This window comes from Alnus glutinosa, chromosome 11 (assembly GCF_958979055.1).
Source record: "Alnus glutinosa chromosome 11, dhAlnGlut1.1, whole genome shotgun sequence".
NCBI classification, from domain to species: domain Eukaryota; kingdom Viridiplantae; phylum Streptophyta; class Magnoliopsida; order Fagales; family Betulaceae; genus Alnus; species Alnus glutinosa.
Window position 1 is genome coordinate 3,621,092 of NC_084896.1, and position 13,730 is coordinate 3,634,821.

Below are 13,730 nucleotides of genomic sequence, written 5' to 3' on the forward strand. Positions count from 1 at the left end.
TGTTTTCTTAGCAATTTTAAATCATTAATGCTACCCACCAAAAAACAAATAATCTGTGCAATTGAGTAAGTATGTGAAAACTATCTAGCCATTTTCTTTTCTCCATTAGATGCCAACTTTGCCCTCATTCACAGTCTAAAAATAGAAAGAAATAACCAAAATTTTGAAGTTTTTTTTTTTTTTTTTTTAGTAAGCAAGCAATGGAGTTTATAAAAAGCGTAAAGACGCCCTTAAACATACAAGAAGTATACAAAAAGAACACCAAAACAGACAAAAAAAGAGGGAAGAGATAAAAAACACCGGCAAAACCCAAAAAATATAATGAAATTCAAATACCCCAACATAACCAACCCAAAGACTATTACATCACATTAGTGGCCCTCTTGCCTTGCCTAGGCTAGAACCAAAACCCCTGTCATCAAATTAATCTTGCACTCTAACTTCTTCACTTCACAACTCGACAACTCCCTTTAAACTTTGAAGATTGTAACAGAACGATGGTAGATATAAATTACTACCGGACAACTGCCTTTAACTACCTTAATACATCTCGCTTTCATAATTTTCTTGATTTTATTTTATTTTTTTCCTGCCAAGTATAACTTCTGTATACTTTTGATGTAACTAAGTTGCGTTTTTGCGCTTTTCAATGAAATTTTGATTATTTATTAAAAAGAAAATTAAGGATGCTGCATGTGAAACTCACTGGAAAAGTCATTAATAAGTCAATGGTATTGTGTATTGTCGTTTCACATGATCCACACAAACCCCAAGTTAAATAACTAAACAAATAGTCTTCGTTAAGCATTTAGGCCTTCATTTACAACAAAAATAAATTAAAAATACAATTTTTTACACAAAAAATAAAAATAAAAAAATCCTCCAAACTACCATTGGTTATAAACACCCCCAACCTGCCGTTGCTTCTTTCCTTAAACAAACAAAGCTTTAAAGAGCTTCCCTTTGCCCAGAATAAGCGGACGATATCACTATATACCACCCAGTCCACCCGCCATACCTGTGGCCTTCATGCAAGTTCGTTCATGCATGGCCAAAAACCATCTTCAGAATTGTTTTAAAAAGATTCTGCGTTTCTGTCTGCATGATTTTGGAAGGGATTCAGTTCAGAAACATATCAGTAATTATATGTGACTGAAAAACAGTTCGAGCAGTGACTGAGCCAAGGTTTTTCTTTTGGGGGGTCCGACTAATGAATCATATGAAAGAACAATATTCAAACGGGATTATTTATATTGCCTTAGAACTAAAGAGAAGTATACGAAAGTATATCCAGTCAACTTGGGTGTAGATATATACAAAAAAGAACATAAACAAATCATAAATTTCTCATACTAGTGGGACCAGTGAGTATAAATCATCAATCAAGATCTTTGTGCTAAAATTTTTATGAAATTTCTTTCTCAATGTAGATAACTAAATAATTTATAAGAAAGTCATTCTATATCTTGTTGTAAAGTCTTATCTTGACGATATTCATAACTGAAAATGTTTGTTCTATAATAACTGTTTGTTCTATTCAGTAAGCACCAATTTCAAAGAAATGTACTTTTTTTAAAAAAACTTTTATCAGAAACCAATTCAACTAAATACCAAAACTCCAAATAAGAGAAAAAAAAAAAAAAAAAAAACCATTTGATATTATCTCCTACAAGTCTTCTAATATATTTCATTCTCATAGGATTTTGCTATATAAAAACACAAACTTTTTCCTTAATAAAGCAAAAGTAAACATCATAAAACAAAAGTATTAGAAATATTAGAGAATTATTTGTGAACTCAAAATTCACCATCTAGATATTTTTGGAAATTTTTGGGGGCCAACTCCTAGAGTCTTTGCTTTGGACTTAAAACTCTTTAATACTTTTTTTCCCTAAAAATTTCAGGGGGCCAATGGCTCCTACCAGCTCCCCTCCCTCCACGAGTGAGTTCGAGATCATAGAAATATTTTCTTTTTTGTTGTGAGGTGGTCTTGTATTTTGGACTGGGCTCCTTTGAGCACTGGAAAGTAGCCTTTGCCGGAGATCTAGTATCGGGAGAACTTTTGGTAGGGTTCAGGGCAGCCACCCCGGCCAGATTCTTTTTAGGGCTTCCTAATATATATGTTAAAGAGGAAAATGTGTGCTGCAACAGTTGTATCAGAAAGAGAAAGCGAAGTTGAGAGTACTGTAACCCCATTGATACATAGGTAAATTTTTTACTCTTCCTCTTATGGTTAACATAGCCACTCTTGCTGAACTACGTTAAATTTATGTCCATTTCTATTATGTAGTTATTAATTTATTGGTTGTGGGTGTGACCGCACAACATTTATTGTCTTCTTTTTTAGGGAAAGGGAGGGGGGGTTGGTATGCTGCTAAGACTTTGGAATCAAACAAAACAATAGCAGACAAAACTACATAATAAATTAGCGATAGGATATGAAGAATGGGACAAAACCTGGTTTTTTCTGTTCTTGTTTAAGTCTTTCCCATTTTTCAGTCATCAGACTTTCCACCATCAACCATGACACCGGATGAGCTATCCTGTATGCTACGTGATGAAGAAGACCTACTTGAAGAACTGCCTTCAGTAGCACTGTTTTCTTTCCTCGAACGCTTCTTAGAAATTTTTATTCCCGGTGACAAATCCTGTTACATACTTACATTTGTATCAACTATATCCTAACCTGATAGTAATGATCTCTAAAATGCTCACATATCGATCTAAAAGGCAACAACTGACCTGATCTTCAGTAGATCCAGGAGTCTTCAACTCCAGATCTGTAGTAACATCATTGGAATCCTCTCTTTTTTCATTCTTGCTTTCCTCAGATGACTTGTTTTTGGAGTCTTGTTTGCCCAAGATGGGGGATTGATTGCCTAAATGCAAAAGTGGAGATGCGTGCCGGGTGGATTGTTGTTCGACCAAGGTATTCGGAGTTACATATGGAATAAAAGTTGAACAGGGGTTAGGAATGACCCCAGGAATCTGATTTCCAAAGAAGGGGTATGGTTGCATAGATGGATGCACCGGAATTGGCCCTGGAGGCATCGGCATTGGCACCGGAAATTGATAAGATGGTGGGGCCATGACAATAGTGTGATCCATAGCAGCCCACGGGAACATTCCCCTGAGTCTCTGCTGATATTGAATATTAAGGTTCTCAATATCAGATTTAAGAGATGCCTTCTCTTCTCTGAGATCATTTTTCTCCTGTGTCAACTGTATTTCAACAAAATTAAGTGACTTGAGTACCTTACTAAATAAGCACCACAGCTCACAGCACTAACCATCAAGATAAAAGGATTACCTCACGTGATTCTTCCATTAGTGTAGCACACTCAGCTTTGAGTTTGTCAATTTGATATGTGAGGTCCTTCAGCAATTGAACTGTATCAACCAGAATGGTTGCTTTATCATTTTTGGGCCTACTAGGATCTGCATTTTAAAGTCACCATGTCCAAGTCAGTTTCATGCTTCTGGCCAAAACATGCACGACCACCACATATATGCATCAAAGAAATTACAGGCAAAATCAACTGAACACTTGACCTGTTGATTTCTAAACTCTAACTACCCTATCATCATTTGAGTATAGTGAATTAACTAACTACGCCCAAAAAGTAGTCATTCACATTTCGTAAACAACCTTTAAATCTAGCTTAGAATGGTGTAAAGGCTGATCAGAGTCCAAAATAGTTTAGGACTTGACATATTGCTACCCTACACCACTCTTCCATACGATTAATAAATTACTAAATCATGCTTCCCATATTAATATGATAGCTCCAAGGCAGTCTGGATGGCGATATTGAAATATTTCAAATTGTGAACTAAAGAAACTCAGAATGAGTTTAGAACCCCTAAATTTATGCAACAAGTGCAAAGCTCAAATAATTTTTTTTTTTTTTTTTGAATGAATGAGTAAATCTTTCATATATCAATGAAAAGTACAAAGCACTCTAGCTCTTTTCAGCTAGAAACTCAAGGAAACAAAACAAGTCTCCTAAACACTAAACTTTACAGTAAGGTAATTCCAGACTATACAACACCTACACAAATCAATTCTCAAAAACCTCTATACACCCTCAACCCTGCTGTAACAAGAAAGAAACATTTCAAACAGACATTACATCTACAACCAACAAAATACCCATCGTACAAGACCAAAAAGCTTAAAAGCAAAATCTGCAGCAAACAGAGCCTCCTTATAGCCTCAGCAAACATCCAACCAGTAGCCAGAACAACCTCTAGCTAAAATACACCAGCCAACTCAAAACAGCATATATCTTCCCCAACTCAAACCCCTCAACAGAGAAGCACTTCACAAAATCCAGCAATCCATCAACACAAGTCTGATCAGCAACTCCATGTGACTACACCAGAACATCTAAAGATCCAACATAAGATCCAATTCACCAATCCTTCTCAAATTCAGACTTCAAAATACTGAGATCCAAGTCCCACTTGACACATAAATCTTCATTTACCCGACTCCTCTTGAAGCAACCCTTAGACAGAACCCTAGTTCTAACTTCCCAGCTTATTTTCAACATAATTCTCTCTAAGTCACCAACTGGTTTCCATGTTTAATATTATTCATCTCCCTCCAAATGTTGTAAACTGTAGCACTCAGCACCAATTTGCACAATACAGCTTTCAAGTCTATTCCTTCCAATTTCTTACTCCCCACTCAACAATAGCATCCCATTCATAAGGAGGATAAAGCTCAAATAATTTGTGCCACTGTTTTCTACCTTATGTCCTTATCCAATATATAATACAATAGTGGATTATAATTTATACCCCTTGATGACGAATCGAACCCATAACAAACAAATAACACACCAAAACAGCTCAAAGAACATGTTGTGCTTCTACTATCTACATGGGATTTTAGAGAAATGGTTAACTCTCAATGCATATTAGGATGGCATTAAACAATAAAAGAGGGTAGTATTACTACCTACAACATTTCCCAACTCGACAAACTGCTCATTTACTCGACACCTCCGCAGTTTCTCTTGGCCAGCTTTCTGCATTTTCCTTGCGGATATGCAATCTTCCCCTTCAGGCCTTTGGCTGCAAAGATAAGTTAAAAAATAACATCAGCAGAAGTTGATTACTTTGTTCGTTTCGTTTAGCGGTTTGAGGGGAAAAAATAGCGATTTCAAATGCAGTTAATGAAAAACCCGCCGTTCAGTAAAATTGCGGTTCCGATTTTAAATTGTACGTTTTTTTAAACACACCCTTGCCTGCTAACCGGAAAACGTTTTTTTTTTCAAGTTTTAAGACTGATATTTCTTTCAAAGCATTCCAAATTGGAAACTTTCGGTGATTTTGTTTAAAAATGGGCGTTTCGCCTGCAAAATCGTGGGTTCAAACCCAATCTAAACGGGTAACTTTTTGTGATTCAATTCAAACATAGCATAACAACAAGAAGAACCAAAAGTCCTTAGCACCACTACGACAGCAATAAAAGCAGTCCCACTGGACTAGGAAACAGTATAGCAGTGGTTGTGGACTAACTTCATTGTACTGTTGTCACACCAAAGTGACTATACATAAGAAACCACATTAAAAGCTACGAACAAAGCCCAAAATCTTGAAACCCAAAATTGATACGAACCTGGAACAGGGTTGGGAGCGAGTGGATAGCACGCGCGGGTTTGGAGGGGGTGGAGTTGGGGCTGACGGGGTTTGAATGAAATCCATTACGGCTTTTCTGAAATCGTTTTCCTTTGTAGTGGCGGATGAAAGCTGCTTCTGAAGTGTTTGGTCGGACCGTGTTGTTATCACAGCAGAAGTCCACGGGCGAATGGCTTATCTGCTGAACAAGTTGCGTCGTGCTTCTTGCTTTGCTTCCCACGCTTCGACCCAGTCCCACGAAGTAAAATGCCTTTATTAAGGACTAATTAACGCAATGACCCGCCAACCCACCCCGTTTAAGTAGGGAGCAGATCCTGTTCACAGGAGAGAAGCCGAATGCCTCTAAATATAAAGGATCGGCTCCTCTCCAATTGAAAATTAATTAGAGATGATCGTGACGCTTTAATTAGATGGGTCATACATTTCAACCCGATACCTTCAATATGGATAAGTTGTAAAACCTTACTTTTACCGCCTCTAATTAGAGGTTGACCCATAAATACAATATACATGAAATAGACATAAAAACACTGGATCTTATAAACTAAAAAAGAAACCTATAGACAAAAAGATATTTTCTCCCTTTCAAGACTCACAGATTTACCCCAAAAAACCCATTGCTGGACTCTGCCAAACGTCGTCGCCGAAATCGGATTGTTTTGATTTACTTAGGCGTCATCCACCATTATCATCGGCATCATCTCATGGAGCCCTCTATGTGTTTTGTTTCATTCGGGTTCCTTTGAAAAAGTGATTAGAGCCTTATTGGTTTCCTCATCTCAAGATTGGATTGGGTCTTGATTGTACCAGTGGTGTTTTCATTAGTCATATTTCTTCGTTATATCTTTTGCTTTAGGACATTGTTAGGCCTGTGTTTATCCCTTTATCATTTATTTGTACAGTAACTGTTAAAACTTAAATGCTTCTCAGGTGCTGAAAACGTAGATTCACCTTTAAAACAATAATATGATGGGGTGAGTATTACCTTTAAAATGGCTTTGGACAATGACATATGGTGGATTTCGGCGACCACGTTCGACACATTCCGGGGATGAGTTATTTAGGGAAAAATCGGTGGGAAAAAAAGTGTCTTTGGTGGATATGTTTATTTTGTTTATAAGATTTGATGCTTTTATGTATATTATATTTGTTATTTTTATATGATTTATCAATAAGAGGCTTTAAAATAAAGTTTTACAACTCCCCCCGATAGGAGGGGCTCTCTCTATATATATTTGTCACAAAATTGAATAAGTTCTAGCAATATATCAAACTCCATGATAAAATAGTGGAAGCATTTGAGGTTCGAATTACTCCTCAATTTAAAGACTTAGAATTCAAGAAATTCAAGATCTGGCAAGTGGCAAGTATCTCTTATTCGAATTTACTCGTAAAAAGGCAATAACCGAAGACAACAACAGTTTCCATAATATATAAAAAAAGACAATTATTCAAGACAACAAATACAATCAATTAATTTACATGTATGTGATCGTAAATGATAGCGATTTTGTTTTTGTTTACGATATCAAAAAGTGCGATTAAAAAATAATAATTTTAAAACGTATAATTTAAAATTGCAGTTAAACATTTAGCATTTAAAATTTCAATTTACCTTTTCAAAATAATGCAATTTTAAAAATTCATCATTTGCGATTTTAAAGCATAATTTTTTATATGTTTTCAAACAAGCGACGCGCTTTATATGATATGATATGGTTTAAAATTGCCCTCCCAAACACATTTATATATGTTTCCACAATATTATTTGTTTATATATATGTTTAAATTAAATTATTCGACAATTTCATCCTTCTAAATACGAGGATTCCAGGCTAGCATGGTCTCCGTCCTACTACTATACACAAGCGTACACAACTGGAGGCGAAGCCACGTGTCCTTGATGCATACTCGATGACCAACACAGCAAAAGGTCAGCAGATCGACGGTGTCTCAAATCACTCCTTTAAATTTCACAATAGACCGCGCTTTACCTTATAACATCTACGTCCTATATATGGAGAACACTGTGACGGACTCGCACTTTCACTTTTTCGATCTAACCCGAGAAGAGGAAGAGAGAGAAACAGAAAGATGTCGGGTATGGGAGACGGGTACGTGGGCACGGCCCAGGACGGCGTGCGGATCCGAAAGCTCGAGAAGCAGAGAGAAGCCGAACGCCGCAAAATCCAGGAGCTCAAGGACAAGTCCGCCTCCGCCAAGGGCCAGCCGGGTCTCCTCCAGTTCGGCAAAAGCCGGGCCGAGGTCCGTACCCGAACGCTTATCTAATTTATAGGGTTTCCAATTGCTTTTTTGATAGCCTTGTGAAGCATAATCTATACGTGTGTTTTTATTCATTCGAGCCTTGTTTCAGATTCTCGAGCACGCGTTTAAGAAGGAAACTGTGGGTTTGGTTACAAGAGAAGAGTATGTTGAGAAGGTAATAAAGATTGATTGCTGTTCATTGTTGATGAATGTGTAATTTGCATAACGAAGGGTGTTATTGGGTGCTTATGATGCGTGCGTTGTTGTAGAGAATTAATATTCGGAACAAAATCGAAGAAGAAGAGAAGGAGAAGCTTCAGAAGCTACAGCAAGAGTGAGTTTGCATAGTATTTTGTGAAATTTAGTGTCTTTTTTAAGTGAGGTTTTTTTGTTTGTGTTGTTTTATGGTTAATTTTGTTGTTCCTTGTGCTATAGGGAGGAGGAACTTCAATTAAAGAAGCGTAAACAGAGGAAGATAAAGGGGAATTCGCGGTTATCGTTCGCAGATGATATCGAGAATGGTAGTGAAGAGGAGGATGGTGAAAATGGTAGGCATATATGGGTTGTCTTAAAACTCGAAGCTTTTTGGTTCTCCAGTTACTACAAATTGCTACCTATAGTTGTAATTTTTCACTCTATCCTTAATGCGTGCATGTTATGGTAATCAGGGTATTTGTAGATTTTAGGAGTTGTTATTATTATCACTTTTGATTTTGATGCTCGACTTTTAATTATCATTCTTGTGAAGTTGTGCTGTATTAGATGACTTAAAAAAGAGATGATTTTCTTTTCCATGATTTATTTGATGACCATGTTGAAGTTTAGATGCCGGTATTCCTTCTTTTGTAGAAGGTTTGGGTGCTGGTGTGCAAAAATTTCATTCCAAATCTTCCAAAAGGTGGTTTAGGTCGAGTATTTATACTTATCTTGCTGAGTTAGATGCGTAGGGGTAACATTTAGTTGAATTGATGCTCGGGTTAAGTATTATATAAGGCAAATTTCAACTAAATATTGTTCGATGTGCTCTATTTCATGTATCCGATGACTACATTTGGATTTGCGTTCTGGGTGAGATCCGAACCAGGTGCTGATTTGTGTTGATAGCTTTATATTATGTATTTTACCTTCTAGTTTAAGTTTTTAAAATTTGGGTTTGATTTAGGGGTCTAACAGCTATACAATTTGTTTGAAATATGGGTGCACAACCACTTCTGACTTGTTGCTACACCATGTATGTGTAGCAACAACCCTGTTTTTAATTGTTTGACGGATATGAATGTATATTCTATTTGTCAATGTTGCACTCATAGGTTTCACGAGGAATGTACTTGATGAGTTGTTACTGTTGTTGGAATGGTGCCTTATGTGCAAAAAGCATGACAGAGTCTCTAGCCATCAAGATGGCTTAAATTCTGTTTACATTGTTTCATTTTTTGAGTAGTAATCTTATGACCGCTTGAGGCATGGTCCAATCTGAACCTGTATTTGGGCACTCAGCACTGCACTGTACTTTGTCGAAAATGGATTCATCGAATCTTGTTGGAGTGATATCTCTGGGAACGAAAAGAATCTTGAAATGCTATTCTTTTTTTTAAAAAATCTTGATTGCTGTTATGAGTTCTGTTTAATTTCTATTGAATTCAGATCCTTGGTTTTTTTGTAGTGTTATTTCTGAAAGATATTCTCATTTTTTCCCCTCCTAAGAACTGAAAGTTGGATGGATGTGGACCATTAGAAACTTCATTTCTGGCTCTCTTTCTTTCATATGTTAAAGTAAGACTTTTACTTGTACTTTTGCAGCTTCGCAATCAAAGAAGCTTCGGCATGGCAAATTTGGTAAAGATCCAACAGTGGAAACTAGCTTTCTGCCAGATAGGTACGGCAACTCTCTCTCTCCCTTTCTCTCTTTCTCCCTCTCTCTCTCTGGTCTCGTGACTAACGTTTGATGTTAGAGGTGATGAGGAGACACTTTCAGTGAGAGGGAGGCGGAGGAACAAGCTGAGCGTGAAAGACTGCAGAGACAGTGGTTTCTTGAGCAGGAGCAGATTCGAAGTAATGCTGTGTTTTGACACTGGTATATTTTGTATGAATGTGTGAAAACAATTTTTTTACTAAATCAGGCTTTTCGTGTGTTTCAGATGAGCCTCTTCAAATTACTTACAGCTACTGGGATGGTGCTGGCCATAGGCGGGCAATTCAGGTGAGTGGTGGTACCTGAAACCGCATATTATTGATACTGCTCGGAGTTCTCTCTTTCTCAAATTTTAGGTGATTGATATACTTTTCTGTTTCTTTTTCTTTTTCTAATGTTCTTGACCCTGGTCCCTTTTCTCATCATTCAGGTACGCAAGGGGGATGCAATAGGAGAGTTTCTTCGGGCAGTTCAGCAGCAACTTGCACCGGAGTTTCGAGAAATTCGTACAACCTCAGTGGAGAATTTGCTTTATGTGAAAGAGGATCTTATCATTCCCCATGTAAGATACTACTGAAAACATGTGTAGGTATGATTGTGATATTCAGCTGTTGAACACGTGCTAACTAATTCCGCTTCATTTGTTTTCATGATTATGGAATTGCAGCAGCATAGTTTTTATGAGCTAATCATTAACAAGGCTAGGGGCAAAAGTGGACCGGTAATTTTCAATTTTACAAATTTCTTTTTATCTTTGTCTTTTTCTATTTTTCTTTGGTTTGGGGGGGGGGGGGGGGGGGGGGGGGGGGTGCAAAATATTGGAGGTGAAAAAGAAAAGATCAGTATTTAGCATTTCTTATGGTTGAGTATATCTTGGTATGATAAAATTGCTCGACTGTGCCTTTTTAGGGGTCTTCGACTGGTTTATTGAGCATTTTTTGGGTTGTCTGGTTTGGGAAGTAAAACCATTTTCTATTACCTAAGATATAAGGAAGATAATATTGAATTTATGCAGTATTTGGCTCATTAGTAAAAGTTTTTGCAATTATGATGGATGGCTTTCGCTCTAAATCTTTTCATGTTTCACTTCTGCTGAAACTGACTTCGTAAGTGCCACTTGAAGGGTATTGATTCATTTGTAGATGACCAAGAAATCAGGTCCTTTCAATAATATGAGTGGCTGTGGTTTTCTTTTTCTTTTTCTTTCTTTTTATTTTAAATTCTTTAGTATTTAATTGAGGTGATTTATTATCATATGTTCTTTTTTTTACACAGCTTTTCCACTTTGACGTGCATGAAGATGTGCGAACCATTGCTGATGCAACGATAGAAAAGGATGAGGTGCATTCTCTTTCTACTTTAGCATTATTCATCACTTTGACTTTGTATAGAAAAGGTAACTTTGATGGTCCAAGAACTGAATATAACAGACGCTCAAACTAGCCTGAATTATGGCTTTCCATTCTGCTAATAATGTGGCTCATACTAATGGCGAATTTAAAACGCATGTTAAGCCCATTTTCTTATGACATAATTTGCTATGGTACAGTCAATTCTTGCCTTCTCCTTTTTTGAAAATGTAATATGAAAAACGGTATATGCATTTAATCCTGGCCCTTAACTGGAACCTACATTCTCTTCCTACTGTCAATACTCTCATTTTAGCTAGGTAAACTCTTGTATGCTTTTTGTGTACTTGAGTTGCACCTTTCACTTTTAATGATATTTCGATTACTTGTTAAAAAAGAAGTGAGAAATGGATTGTAGCCCAGATGGCATTTCCACCCCATTAGTCATATTCCACATACTCTCGCTCTATTTTTTAGAGAGAGAAGCTCTCCACCCTTTTTTCAAAATCCTCTGCTTCCCCCCTCTTTCTCCTCCTTCTGTGGCTGATCCAGGGGAGGAGGGAAGAGCTTTTTCTCCTCCCCTCTTCCCTTCCTCTTCTCTTCTTTCCTCACGTCTTCTTCTCTTTCCCTCTGCCTCTCTGGGTTCTTAGGGTTTTTCTTATTATTGGGTGTAGTTCTCGGGGGTTGGGTCTTCTCCGGCTCGTTCCGGTCTTCCGTCGACGCCGTTTCCGTGGTTGGCCGCTGCGCTGTCGTGCGTGGGTTTTGGTTCTTTTACATCATAGGTTGTAGATCTATTGTGTTTGGGTCCTCCTACCAGTGCAAGTGCTTCACCGTCATGGTCCGGCTTTCCCCGTCGTTGGTGCTGCTGCGGGTGGACACCACGCACCGTCCCGGCTCGCATGGCCGAGGGTTTTTTTTTTTTTTTTAAAGTTTGGGAGTTAGATCTACGGTGTTGGGGACCTCTTCGCCGCGCACGCGCCCCTCCGGCGGCTTTTCCTGCAGATTCCACGACGTCCGACAGTTTTTCCAGTTGGTTCAGCGCCGCGCTGGTGACTGTAGCGCCACGCGCCATTGACTGTAGTTTTTTCTTTTTCTTTGTATTTTTGGGTTTGTATTTCTGTTGGGTTTGGGTGCTTTTGGGCAAATTTGGGTGAATGTTGGGGTTTTTTTTTTGGTTTTTTGGGCTTTGGGTTTCTTGTGGTTCTGGGTGTTGTGGGTGCTGCATGCGGGTTTTAGGGTTGGTCCTTATGGGTTTGTTTGGGTTTTTCTTTTTATGGGTTAGCTTTGGCTGTTCCTGTGTATACTCCCAATGTACTTAGGGGCGCATTACGCTTATATATAAAGTTTTTTTACTTATCAAAAAAAAAAAAACAATGTACATCGTGATGGGTGAGAGTTTGTGGGCTTTATCATATGATGTGCTAGTTAAATTACCAAGCCCAATAACAAAAAAGAAAAAAAGGACTACATAAGGTTTGATTATCTATTGCAAATATTTCCCATTATAAATGTATTAAATTTCTGGTATCTCTTTGTGTCAATTGACTTTGATATTGATTTTTTTTTCTTGAATTTTCGTACAGTCTCATGCTGGGAAAGTTGTTGAGAGGCATTGGTACGAAAAGAACAAGCATATTTTCCCTGCTTCAAGATGGGAGGTAATCTCTCTCTGTCTCTGCTCACTCATTTTAGATGGACCTATGTGCATGGCACCCCTGGTTATCAATCTAGATTGCCTATAGATACTACGGTCTTTCAGTTTGCATTCTAAATCAATTGTTTCAAAAATATCCGCTTGAATGCTTGTATCTATTGAGAAACATGAGACATCTTTTTTGATAAGTATATTCAGCTTGGAGTTGTTAGCTTGTCTGATGTGACAGGCATATCTGCTATTTGTTTTTCATGATGCCTGCTAAGGATGTTTCCTAATTACTTCTCTTCATCCTTTGGTTTGGCAGATATATGACCCAACCAAAAAATGGGAGCGTTATACTATCCATGGGGACTGATTAATTGTAGCAGACATGACAGGATCGAGAATTTTGTGATACGCTTTTAAAGAGTGGAACCTTATTTCATCAGCAGTTGCTTCCGTATTGTTTTTTTAGATTGCCTTACCTAGTGAATAGGAAAATGGGAGTTGGACTTGCCTTTACTATATGGGAAATGTTTGTGATGGATCGTAGAGACGGATTTTAGTTATATTTCCACCATTAATCTTACCCCCCTCCTCCTCGCCTTATAAATGTGTGTTAAAGAGATATGTTTCTTCACACCACAATCATCACACTATGATGTGGTGGCATGACTAGTAGCCCTTTGAATTAGTTCTTTTTTTTCTGAATGTATTTGAAGAGGACAAATTATTCTTTCAAACTGGGTTAAGCTCCCACAAAAGGTCCGAAAATCTGCTCTAGATTCTGCTATGCAGTAGTCTCAATTACTTTTGTAAACCGTTTACAACACAAAAACACCTGCCCTAGAATTTGTTATTGAAGATCGATTTTTGGTTTTTGTTGAAAAATGAAATTCGGAGTAGTTTGTGATAAAGC

At 37.6% G+C, this 13,730-nt stretch overlaps 2 protein-coding genes across 2 annotated transcripts; one reads left to right on the plus strand and one right to left on the minus strand.

Moving 5' to 3' along the window:
* Positions 1-696: 696 nt before the first annotated feature.
* Positions 697-5,908, minus strand: LOC133880897 (transcription factor bHLH121). Its single transcript, XM_062319854.1, has 6 exons — positions 5,630-5,908; positions 4,967-5,082; positions 3,311-3,438; positions 2,743-3,222; positions 2,458-2,648; positions 697-1,098 (listed from the first exon to the last, which is right to left on the minus strand). The coding sequence occupies exons 1-5, from the start codon at positions 5,713-5,715 to the stop codon at positions 2,496-2,498; spliced, it is 963 nt and encodes a 320-aa protein (XP_062175838.1). The 5' UTR covers positions 5,716-5,908; the 3' UTR covers positions 697-1,098; positions 2,458-2,495.
* A 1,777-nt stretch (positions 5,909-7,685) lies between these two features.
* Positions 7,686-13,441, plus strand: LOC133882731 (protein XAP5 CIRCADIAN TIMEKEEPER). Its single transcript, XM_062321947.1, has 12 exons — positions 7,686-7,914; positions 8,024-8,089; positions 8,184-8,248; positions 8,350-8,462; positions 9,715-9,790; positions 9,890-9,966; positions 10,053-10,114; positions 10,257-10,388; positions 10,494-10,547; positions 11,102-11,167; positions 12,759-12,833; positions 13,137-13,441. Exons 1-12 carry the CDS (start codon positions 7,744-7,746, stop codon positions 13,185-13,187), a joined length of 1,008 nt encoding a protein of 335 aa, XP_062177931.1. The 5' UTR covers positions 7,686-7,743; the 3' UTR covers positions 13,188-13,441.
* The last annotated feature ends 289 nt before the right edge of the window (positions 13,442-13,730 follow it).